Genomic DNA, 12,162 nt, shown 5'->3' with positions numbered 1-12,162 from the left:
TCCTAAAGCTTTGAGGATCCATGTTATCATAATGATAAACAAAAAGATTAATTTTTCAACTGGGTGGTGATGACAAAGTTTACGTATTTTAGCACACTGTAATCAGCACTCACTGATTTACATTGTGGTACTTGTTTAGCAACTGTGATTTTGCATTTACATATAGCAATGCTACTACTGGCTATTCTTGATGTCTAACTATGGAGTTCTGTTAGTGTTTTGTCAGAGACAACATGGAGTTTCTTGAATTGCATCAGTGACTGGGAAGTTCCCTATGAGCAGTGAAGGTGATCTGGCGCTCTCCACTGTGGAGGGGTGTCCATGGCAAGTTTTACAGTCACAGACCATTTTAGAAGACCGATCTACAACCTGCTGAAGCTATTCTGCCTTTCTTGCTAGTGTTTATTTTTCAAGACATAAAGCATTGCTTGTATTCCCTGTTAGCTGCTCACACAGCTCAAATTTTATCTTCTAAAGAATGGCATCATCGCAGCTTTGTGCAACACACTTGACTTGCAACACATCAACCAATCCTGACAATTGCCAAAGATGTCTCAGCTCAGCGTACTGTATCCTTGACATTCTTGCACTGTGATTTTACATTCATAGTTAAAGATCAGTAGCATAAGGCTTGGTTTCCATTTGCTCCTTGTAAACCTAATTTTGTTTTAACTAGTTTACTCCAGGAACAAACTGACATTTGCTTCCTTTCAGTCAGAGATCAGATGTGCAGCCTGGGGTTGTAGAGTATTGGCAATTATAATCTTTGTCTGGTGCCCAGGCTCAGACTGTAAGTGGATTCACCCTGTTTTGCGTTTGCTGAAACACCACCACTAGTGAGCACGAGGTACTTCACAAACTTAGGCAGCAAGGCAACATTTGTTTCTTAATGCACCTTCTATTATGAAACTTCAAAGAAACAAATGCCCCCCCAAAAGTAAAATTTGTTACTTGCAACTGTCAGTTAACTAATTAAATATAATTAAAACCAGATAATGTCCTAAGTATTATTTCAAAACATTTATATAAATACAGAGATAAAGAATCTGAATAAATGATAGCCTGGCTTAAATTACTTTAGTTCTTGATTTTCAATTGCAATCTCTCTCAACAGCCTGAATCACCCCTTTACTTTCAAAAAAACAAACAAAAAATACCATTGTGCTTCTTTTTTTAGATATATATACACACACATATATACACACATATATATGTATGGTTCCCACACTTGAAGGAAAACACACACAAACTCGTCTCATTTGCTTTAAGCCCCAACTCCTATACTCTGCTGTAAATTTTAATTATATAAAGCCACTGATAAGCTAAGGCTACTGTATCTGTGGCTTTACCAATGATGTCTGTATTCTTGTGCTCCCCGATCCATTCATAATAGTTTCTCATTTCACATACTCTCATTGAAATCTTTTTTGCTTCGCCCCCTGCCCCTCAATTTGGTATTTGTATTAGATGCTATGTAAGAGAGGTAAAAGAGAGTTACAGTCCATGACAAGGTTCCTGGGCATTTTAGTAGTATAACCACCACCTTGACCACTTATAAAGAACTGTTACACCAAATCATTTCATCTTTGGCTGTCATCATGCTTTTATTTTACATGTCACTAGAAAAGTTTACTTTTCAGTACTTCAGACTGCTAAACTGACCAGTGATGAGGAAGTGTATTAAGTTATAGTCACTATAAAGGTGGACCAAATGATAATATTTGGCAGTCATCTTTTAAGAAATATATTCAGGAATGGGGCAGGATTATTTTCCTATAATTTTTTTTTTTTAATTGGCCCCAAAAGCCCGTTAGGGGAGGAGGGGAGAAACACAAAACACACAGAAAAAAACAAAGCCTACCATCCCACTCCTAGATTTACAAATTTATTCTGGCTTCAAATGAAATTGCGGGGAAAAAACAAATGATTTAATGTTTGTAAAGTCAGTGAACATATGGATGGATTCAATAGCTACCTGTTTTTTCTTACAATTTGTATTCGCTATGGGGTAACTACATTAATAATTCTGTATTACACATATGCATTAGTGAACACCTGAGTCCTCTCAAAGTTTAAGGTGCTGTAGGCCTTAACTCTTATGAAAAAAACTTAAAGAGAAAGAATTTGAAACAAAGGATGAAAAGGATGTTTTCAGTTTACAAACTGCTGATATCCATTTTTGATGACCACTTTGCTCTCTTTGATTAGAACAGCCTTTGCCTTCACTGCTGTGTTTCCATTCAGGAAGGATTCAGAGAGTTTAAAAGCATGATTAGGAAGTAGAGGATAGCAAGTACTAACTAAAACAAACCACAAACCAAAGACCTCACACGTCATATGTTACACAAGTAGTTGTCAGCATTGTGTAAGAACTAGAAGGGCACAGGATCCTGTTTTCAGAAGCATCTCCGTTTAGGTAACAAAATATTTGTATACAGCAGTGTTTGGTACATTTCTTTAATCAATTCAATTAGTTTTAAAAGCATAATATTAAAGTTACATAACAAGCACTGTTAAGGTAACCTCTTTCACTAATCCGTATTAAGATATATTTGCTTTAGATGCAGAAGGAAATTCCAATTCCCCAAAATAAAAAGGCAAGATGTCAATAAAAATTGAAAATAGGAAATTAGAGAAGTTAAACACAAACAAAAAACTGCATAGCTGCTTTAAGAGTAACACATAGTGCATCTTTCTAGTCAGTAAATAGCGCTCATTTAGTACTAAAGGGTATATTCCCTTACGTATTTTTCACTGGTTACACCTTATAACACTTAAGTATTTTTCAATGGTTATATCAACCCATTAAAAAATTCTCTTTAGGAAAGAAAATCAGAACTGCAAGCCATAAGCAAAAATTAGTTTTCAAATTAATTTTTTTAAAGAAGCTGGCATACCAATTAAAAAAAACCCCAAAGCCCAGAGACTTCACTTACGTAGCTGATAGAAGAGAAAAATCCATCTTGATTTTACATGCAGTTTTGGTTTAAAGTCCTGTTTTGCTAATGTTAGAAGTAAAATCCCAAACCAATAGCCCTACAAAGCTTCAGAAAACAGAAGGGCTAGTACTGTCCATTTATAGCCGTTCTGCAATTCAAACTTGAGAGGACTAGTTGTTCAAAATTCCAAATTTATTTAATAATATGAGTATCTGTCTTCTTCCAAATGAAAGACCACCAATTTCCAAATCAATTTTACCTACTGCATGGGACTGACTCATGAAAACACTGGCTACTCTGCCTATCAGTCCAGCTGGAACATATTACCAAATACATACTGAAGAAACAGCTAGGGTACAGGTAGGTTTTTTAGGCACCGTATACACCAGACAAACATAGCTTATTGATTTGTCCCACTGAAAACCTGGGGGCTTGAGGATGCTTTACACAAGCTATCAGCCGTTCTTGATCTAGACAGCTATATAAACTGGCATCAAACCGACAGTACGGTAAGGTATACTACCCAAACCCTTAAAACACTGTTTAATGTTATAAATAAATAAATACTTAACTTCAGGCATTAATTAAAAGAGATAAACATATCTAAATATATCTCTTTTAAAAAGACATTTGTTTCTATGAAGAACAAATACAGAAGAATCTTATACCTCAAAGATGCTGAACTCAATGCATCCAAAAATGCCATGCCACTGAGTGACAGACTGCCCATCTAACAATAATAATGGAAAAGAGCTTAAGTGACAGCTGCTTTACATAAGTGGCAATAAAAAGAACATACACTGAATCACATGCAAGTACAAATTAGCATACTAAACAATTAAAACTGGATTATCTCAGCTGATTGAAAGAAAGTTCTGTGGCAAGAAGATACTTCCAGAAATTATTTAGGAGCAGTCCCAGTCCTAATACATGCGAACAAGGGGGGTAAAAACCCCCCAGAACTTATGGAAAAGTATTCTCCCCTCCCCCAAACCTCAAGCTCCTCTTCTGTAGTCCCTAATGAATTGCCTAATAAGTACTTAACTGTGCTAAGCCTTTCAACTATAACTTCAAAAATTCTGAAGTAGAAAAATCTAGTCACAAGCTAAACACTGTATAAGAGTCTCCATACACCATCTTCAAGGTCAGATCAGGCATGTTTGTGTCTCAGGGTTACTAATAACTGGTACAGCATCTTAAATAGCATTGCAATGAAAATCACAAACAGGAAACGAGAAAAATAAGCAGCAGTATATAGAAAGTGTTATATTCTAAATAACTTGCTGCTACGGATTCACAGGAACCTGTTAACACAAAAAATGCTGGATTTATTGCTTTTGTCTATTCCTAGTTTTCCTTTTAACATCAGGACACTTCTACATATGATCTCTGCTAAGAAACCCACACAAAACCATCAATGCCACTTCTACTCCCCATCCCTTTTTTTATTTATTATTTTTAAGGAAAGTGGCAATCATATGTGCACATGTAATCAGGAATCAGTAAAAGAAGTAATGAGAATACTGATAGTCTTTCCCCACTGTGTGCTGGCTAATGTAGGAAAGGTGATTACAGATAACTGGATAGCCACCTCTCAAAGTTCTTTCAGAGAGATTAAAGCCCTTACTTTTGCTGAAGTATTTTAAAGACAGACCATCAAAGAAAGATTTCCGTAATTTCATTACCATTCCCAAAAAACATTACTGCTATGTTGAATAGCTTAAGAAATTAACTTTTAAATAAAAAAGGCTTCACAAAGCAGGGAAGAAAAACCTCTGAAAACAAAGCCTGACAAAATTGCTGCACTGGAAGCTATTACCAGTGTTTAATAAAACTACTGAAAAGTGATGGCTGCAAGACAGTGGTAGGACAGAAGCGTGGATCAGTACTTAACAAAGCTTTTTAAATTTTTTTTCTCCAATTGGTTTCAACAGTGATTAGAATCTGACATTAACAACACGTGCTGTTAATAAATCAAGCAATTTCTTGCACGGCAAGAAAACTGGCCAATGCAGTTTGTATTTTATTACATTTTGATTTGTCTGTATTCAATAAAAATACCTTTAAAGTAGAAAGAACCAACCAGGGCAGCACATGGAAACAATGAGATAATACACGCAAACACACACACTCCTCAAACCACATTAGTCTTCCGTTTGCTGTTCTGCATGGCAGAAGAACTTGAAGAAAGAGTTATGATTTCTGTTCTTGTTTGTTGAAAGTCAGCAAGCCAATACTTTCTTAAGCAACAAAAGTAGTCTTTCCCTTCTACAGACTACTCAGCACCTAGATTCAAAATGAATACAATTTTAAATTTAGAAGTTTCATGCCTTCTTAAACCAGTCCAGATAGGTGACTGGGAGTGATAGCATCTTCTAGGTCTATTACTGCCTTGGATGAAAGGTTACCAGCTACTTCTGACCCTTCCATCCCCCAGGTGAACCACAACAGTGAATTGTCCAAGTGTTCCTAGACCATTGCAGTGATTGGTAAAAAGTGCAGGTTTTAGAACATACATTCCCACAGGCAAAACAGACAGAAATAAGAGTCTATAGGGTTAAAATTATAACTTCCTTCCCCTGTGGTTGTTATTTGAAAACTACTGCTGAAGTACTGTGAGAAACACTTGAATTTTTAGAAGTGTTAGGTTTTTGCTAGAGATCAAAAAAGGTAATGTTTCTCAACAACCATTAACTGTGACCAAGCCACCTCTTTCTGAAGAAATTAGACTGACCATAAGTTACTACTGCCTTAACTCAAAAGGAGACCTCCACACCTCTGTGACAAAACAGAACTCTACAACAAAGCTTACCTGTGAGGCAAGTAACTTCTAAAAAGGCCAGTTAGGTCACAGGGAATATATCCACAAGTTACTAAGTGTTGGCATAGCCAAGCCCCACTCCCGGGCTTTTTTTTTGTTTGTTTGTGTTCCGAGTATAGGGTTTTGGAACTGGTAAACATCCCCCACCCCACCCCCCCAAGTATCTCACCAGAGTAGAAACACTACTCCCACACAGAGGAAAAACAATCTGAAGACACTAATATCCTGGACTAATTACTGAAGTAAGTTATACTTTAAGTTATACTTAAAGGAATAGATTCAATTGTTCTGGCAACTATTTAGTCTAATTCATTAATGTTTACTAAGAGGTTACAAACTAAAGTTAGATGGGAGCTTAATAATATTAGCCTTTTTCTTAAGTGTTCAAAAAGTGAACAATATGTGCAACTGGAATAATTGCATTAGGGTACAGAACAACGAGGTGCCCTCACCTCATACATAGTGTGCATTTCTGGTACCTCCCTCACGAAAAGGAGAACAAAACACAGAAACAGAGAAGGACAATCAAAGTAATGAAAATCCTCCCAGCTAGGGAAGATTAAGCAGGGCTTGGGCCAGGGGCAGGAAATCTACAGATGACAATATAAGAAGTCATTTAAATAATTAATAATATGAAAACACCCCAGCTAAGCAACCTTCTAAGCCACGTACTGGCTCACAGAAAAGCATACCAGGATGGAAGACCATACATCTACTCTGTTTCTGAATCTCTCTTCTTATCAGCTACTGACCGCACAGCAAATATGAAGCAACATGGACCTCTCTCCTTATGGAGCATGGCTCTTTTGGTATTACATCAAGTAACTAAGGCATGGGTAATGCAAAAAAAATCATCTTGTATTCCTTCCCCTAAACATCTGCTTGGTGGGAATGCTGGAGACAGGAAAATAGGCAAGACAGACTTTGCTTTCAAACACAACTACGATGGGATTCTTTGAGATTTAAATGAAGAGGACTTCAGTAGGTCACCTGTGTGCTGCAGCTACTATTTAGTACTTCTGCAAGTACTACATGCTCATGGGCTATTGCTGAGATTTTTAAACTGATACAAGTTATCAGCTTAAGTCACTTTCACCCCCTTTTAGCATGGGCATCCTGACCTGGCATACCAGGAATCATTTCAATCCCTTTTCAAACTTGCTGTACTGCTTCACTCAACTGAAATCTTGTTTCCCTGACTGCAAGACAGGAAAAACACTTGTTCATTTTTGTAAATATTAAGATCTGTTGTGCTTTTTTATCTATAGAAGTCCAAGGCATCATGAATTTAGTTAAGTGCTATAAAAATGTCTATAAATAAAGTATTTGTGGGATGCTGCTGCTTGTGTTGTCCCTGTTCTTTGAATAGCAGACAGTTTCTAGTCTTTACAATCTGTCATTTGCATTAAATGCATATGCATTAAATGCATTTTGAGAAAAAAAAAAAAAATGAAATGAACAAGCATATTTCCAAATCTACTCATAGTTTAGAAAGGGATTTTTAAAAAGCCATGTTAAAACACATGTACAAGGAAATTGAAGACAACCTTCTTCAAAGAAAAAAAACCAAACAAACCCTAAAAATGTATTAACAGTGTGTTCCAGAATATTTCTATATTTACTAATCTTCACTATGTTAACAAATAGCCTCCTTTCTGCTCATATAAGCACCAGCTAACGTACATCACGATTACAGCCAGCCACATTAGAATGCAAAGTCTACATTACTATTTGTGTGCAATTATTCTATTAATTAAGTTAATGAGTCAAGCACTGAGGTGTTCAAAATTGTATGGAGGCTAAATAATGCCCACTGGGAATGGCAATCCTAGTATATGTGCCAGTCACGTTCCCAATCCCTTTCCCATTCCGCCCCTACTCACATATGATTAAGTACCATAGATAATATAAGTAAACTGTACTTTTCATTGGGAATTCCACCTGGAAAGACAACTGAAAAAGAAAAATGCACGAACACGACAACATATTCTCCTATTGAGATTCGTGTCACCCACATTTTAAGTTAAAAAAAAAGCTAGATGTGCAAACACAGAAAGAAATTACAAAGAAAACAGCATATACATTTTCAGTTAACATTTAAAGCTCTCCACTAATTAACTACGGGAGCTTTACACTCTATCCTGAAGTACGAAGAAGGAATAAGAAAATCAGTTTTGGTCTCAGCAGCTTGTCATTCAGAGGCTTGAGAAAATAACCAGTCAACTAATGCACAGCAAAGAAGCTGATAATGACGACCCTTACAATTGCACAGGAACTAAAATTACAGCCAGCTAATACTCTTTTTAACATCACAGCAATATATTGTAAAGATAGAACATATCACAATAAAGTACATCTATTTAAATCATTGTAAACATCTACACCGATACATTTCTTATCTCATTCTAAAAGCTTTCCCAGTAGTTAAGATCCCTCCTAGTAGCTAGGCTCCCTCCATCAAAACTCAATCACTCTTTTATCTGAATTTGCCAAAATACTTAAGTTTACAAGTTTTAATGATCTTATTAATTTGACACTAGCATGCATCTTTCTGCACAACAAACATACAAAAACTCACTGAAGTGCATCAGAAAGAGTATACTAAATATTCCCACCCACCTACCCCCAACAGTCATTGCAGGGAGGGAAAAAATGGTAAAGCTGGATAAGTATTCTGTTCTCAAACATTGTATTTCAGTATCAAGACATGTAGTTTAGAGGCCGAAATACATAAGCTTTTCAGTGTAGCATTTTACATTCAGGCTGGTATGAAGATTTTAAAGGAAATTTCAGAATCCACCTAAACAGTGGATTTCCAAATGAAGCAAATGTATTAATTCTGAGTTTCTGGACTAATGTGGGAAAGGGAGTGAGTAATGATGTAATTGACCCCTTTCAAGTCACTGCACCTTGCTGGTGGGCAAAACAGAGAGCAATGCAGAAGGAAAAAAAAATATCAGCATCAACAACATAACAATCAGTCATAAATGGAACACTCCATTGTGTACCTATAAAAAGAAATCACACAACAAAACAACTGGCAGCCTTTGATTAAGCCTAAGGTCTCCTGACAATATAACAGAGTAGTGACACATAACTGACATGCCAACATTGACAGTTTGAGAGGAGAGCTCTGGGAATTACAGAGAACGATAGAAACTGCAATGAGCAACTAGAAGACAAGCCCAAAACCTCACAATAAGACTAGAAAATAAGATAGATGTACACCTCATAACCGAAAAGGAAATAGATGAATATTTAAGACTGTAGCAAACAAGTATTTATTTACTCTAAAGAAAATTAACTTCCTCAAAAGCATCTTAAGTCTTAAAACCACTTTTTGTCAAATACCAGGGCAGTAGTTCCACAACCACCTGTCATGTCAAAATTATAACCATCTAGAAAAACCTAAAACACTCATCAAAAGTCATGACAAATTTGCCTGGAAAAAAACTACATATTTTAGTAATATTTACCTCATGTTCTTGGTTATCTTGTCCATCTTTGCCACTTTTTCCACTCTTGGCTGATTTTGCAGGTTCCTTAAAAAAAGAAGTTTGCAGTCTCAGTTACTTTGAAAAGGAAATCTAGATAGATTTTCAAGTCAAGCAATTAGGTTTTTTTAGACACTCACTAAGAATATTAAAATTGACGGGACAAAAATGATACTGTACTGAATTGTCAGTCTCTACAAAGCTGTTTAGACATTTTTCACCTGCAGAAAGGTTTCCGAATTCTATTTATGCCTCAAAATTCACCCATAAAGTATATAAAGATAAGCTTTCATATAGGTAAGCAGGCAGGGACAAAGAATGCAAGTGATTTGAACCATGTCTAAGAACATACCCTTGCTCTCTTTCATTTTTAGCTTCAGGAATGTTTATATTTAGTTTACCTTTGAAACTAGCATCAGTGCAGTACACATTTTACACTTCATTATTTTGTCTGTTCTTGGGGCTAGAAAGTCTAGTATTAAAAGTAGGTCCACAACTCAAATTTCTCCCTCCCAGCATTGTACTTAACTTGTGTCCTTCACCCATAGCATACTTTTGAGATCTGTTATTCTCAGAAAAGCAAAGAAAGGTTTGAATGTTTTTAATATCAAAAGTGGCAAAGATCTTGGGAAAAAGTTAAAACAAACAAACCCCCACAAACCACAACACCCAACCTCCCTACATCTAATTTTAAAACAATGTGGAAAAACTAAAAGACAAGCAGAAGTCAACCAAATACAGAAGGTCTAGAGGGACAGCAGCTGGATGAGGCAGACCCTATACTTCACTGTTTCTGACTTCCACTCATATGGCTAATTGCCTATCACATAAAATAAAGTGCAATCCATTTAACTTTCTGTTGGATTTAGAAGTTTTCTGCGAACATTACTTGTGCAAGCCCCTTTCGTGGCTGCCGGACAAATCACTCCTGGGAGCACCGGGAGAAACTGAGGCAAAGTGGGGCCAAAGCCAGGCCCTCTCCCATTGTCAGGAAAAGGAGGTGAAAAGATTTCGAGTGACGATTAGTGCTCCTTCAGTGCTTATGATGATCCCCCAAGCACAACTTCAGCTGCAGCTAGAGCCACGCAGCAGTGAAACTTCCCAGGTCGGGAACCGGGCAAGCAGCTGTGGGGACCGGGCAAGCAGCTGTGGACAGTCCCCGGGCAGTCCCCCCCCCCGGCTCTGCCGTGCCGCCATGAAAAATACCCCTTCCCCCCCCGCCCCAACGCACCCGGGCCAGCCCCGAAGTAAGAGACACCCCTTCCCAGCTCACCCTTCCGCCAGGCACGGCTTAGGACACGTTTCCCATCCCCTCCCTCCAGCACTCCCCCGCACGCCAAAACCACGGCCTCCCTCCACCGACTCCCTCCCTCCCACTGCCCCCAACTCCGCGCCCGCCCGCCACGGGCTCCGCGCCCCCGCTTCGGCGGGGCGGACCCCCGGGGCCCGCCGAGACGATACCAGGACCCCCCCCCGGCCGCCACGGCACCCCCCGGACTAGGCCCCACCGGGAACTGCCCCCTCCCCAGTACCCGGGGGAAGGCGGGGGGCCGGCATACAGCGGTGAGGGGAGGGGGCTGCCCCTCGCCCGGCTCTCCCCAGCGGCACGGCGCGCCCCGCCGGCCCCCTCGGCGCCAGGCTCCGCTCGCCACTGCCGCCCCCCACACCCTGCCGCGCTCTGCCCCAGGCCCCTCCTCCCCGCGGGGCCTGCGCCCCACAGCCTCCCCGCGGGACGCGGGGCCCGGCCTCCCCCCCGAGCCCACCGACTCACTTTCTCCTTCTTGTTTTTATTCGGCATGGCCGCCCCACGCGCCGCGGCCGGAGAGCCGCAACCCCCGGCGGCCCCGCTCCGCGCTGCGCCCGCCCCGCGCTGCCGCTCCCCCCGTCCTCGGCGACGGCGGCGGCCTCAGCCCTCCCCCCACCCCCTTCCTCCTCCGCCCCCCGCCCGCCGTGAGCGGGCCGCTGCCTCCCCATTGGCTGTCCCCGTCACGTGAGCCGCGGCTCCCGGAGCGTCACCTCGCAGGCGGAGCTCGCGGCGGCTTCCCGCCCCTCATCCCTCCTGTCACACTCCCGAGTGGCGGCGGCCGGCGGGGCCGGGTCCGGGGTTGGGTCCGGGGCTCTCCCCGCTCCGCCCGGGCTGTGGGGCGGGCCCCGCGGCTCCAGCCACTCCTTGGGGTGGGTCCCGCAGGCTGAGCTGTTCTGCCCCCGCGCCCCAGTCCCGACGCCTCTCTGAGGGGAAGCAGACGGGCAGGCTGGGGCGTCCTCAGCTCCCCGGGCCTCCGGCAGGATCTTTCTCAGCCGGTGGCACCCCGTGGGAAGTGGGAGGTCCCCGCAGCCCCCCCGAGCCCGAGTTGCCTACCGGAGCCCAGTTTCAGGGAGGGGTATGGGCTCCGCCGCTGTGAATGCAGGGAAAGGTGGGACCGCCGTGCGGGGTCCGGGAGCCCGTCACTGGAGAGCGACAAATGTTTAAGGAAGAAAAAAATAAAACAATATAGGCCATATCTGAAGCATGCTGGCCCTCTCATACATGTCCAGTGTGGTCGTCATCAGTCTGAGGACTTCAATATATGCTTGCAGTATATGGGTAAGGAAAAAGTGAGCTTTCCATAGTTGCAGCCTGATTTTATAATAGTACCTTTATCCCTTGTTTGTTTTTAAAAGCCTGGGTGCACATGTGTTTGTGTTCATGATGCCCACCTGTACCAGAGATAATTTTTTTTAAACAAACCACTCTTTAATCTTTCAAAGCCAGAATGCAAAAATTGGAATAATCTTCTTAGACAAAAGAAGAAAGGTGCATATACTTCATCTGGAAAATTTACAAACTGTGTTTATCACATGGCCAGATTAAGCCTCAAATTACCATTAGCTGAGGAAAAAGCACAGGGAATATTAATACTCATAATAA

General features: G+C 40.9%; 1 protein-coding gene and 1 long non-coding RNA gene across 6 annotated transcripts in view; one reads left to right on the top strand and one right to left on the bottom strand.

Moving 5' to 3' along the window:
* The window catches only part of PPP2R5C (protein phosphatase 2 regulatory subunit B'gamma), an 84,535-nt gene extending 73,367 nt beyond the window's left edge, over window positions 1-11,168 (bottom strand). The window contains exons 1-2 of one of the 2 annotated variants that reach the window (XM_075503594.1): window positions 11,026-11,168; window positions 9,237-9,302 (exon numbers count right to left, since the gene is read on the bottom strand). In XM_075503594.1, coding sequence (XP_075359709.1) covers window positions 9,237-9,302; window positions 11,026-11,052 — 93 coding nt within the window. In that variant the 5' untranslated portion in view covers window positions 11,053-11,168. The remainder of the gene's footprint in view (window positions 1-9,236; window positions 9,303-11,025) is intronic. The other variant, XM_075503595.1, reaches the window with a different exon arrangement.
* A 192-nt stretch (window positions 11,169-11,360) lies between these two features.
* Window positions 11,361-12,162, top strand: part of LOC142410665 (uncharacterized) — a 50,942-nt gene continuing 50,140 nt past the window's right edge. For 2 of the 4 annotated variants that reach the window (XR_012775999.1, XR_012775998.1), the window contains exon 1: window positions 11,361-11,838. This is a non-coding gene — a long non-coding RNA (uncharacterized LOC142410665). Of the gene's footprint in view, window positions 11,850-12,162 lie in introns of all 4 variants that reach the window. The other 2 variants (XR_012775997.1, XR_012775996.1) reach the window with 1 other exon arrangement.

Source organism: Mycteria americana, chromosome 5, assembly GCF_035582795.1.
Source record: "Mycteria americana isolate JAX WOST 10 ecotype Jacksonville Zoo and Gardens chromosome 5, USCA_MyAme_1.0, whole genome shotgun sequence".
Taxonomy (NCBI): domain Eukaryota; kingdom Metazoa; phylum Chordata; class Aves; order Ciconiiformes; family Ciconiidae; genus Mycteria; species Mycteria americana.
The sequence above is the reverse complement of the archived record's forward strand: the minus strand, read 5'-3'. Positions and strand labels throughout refer to the sequence as shown.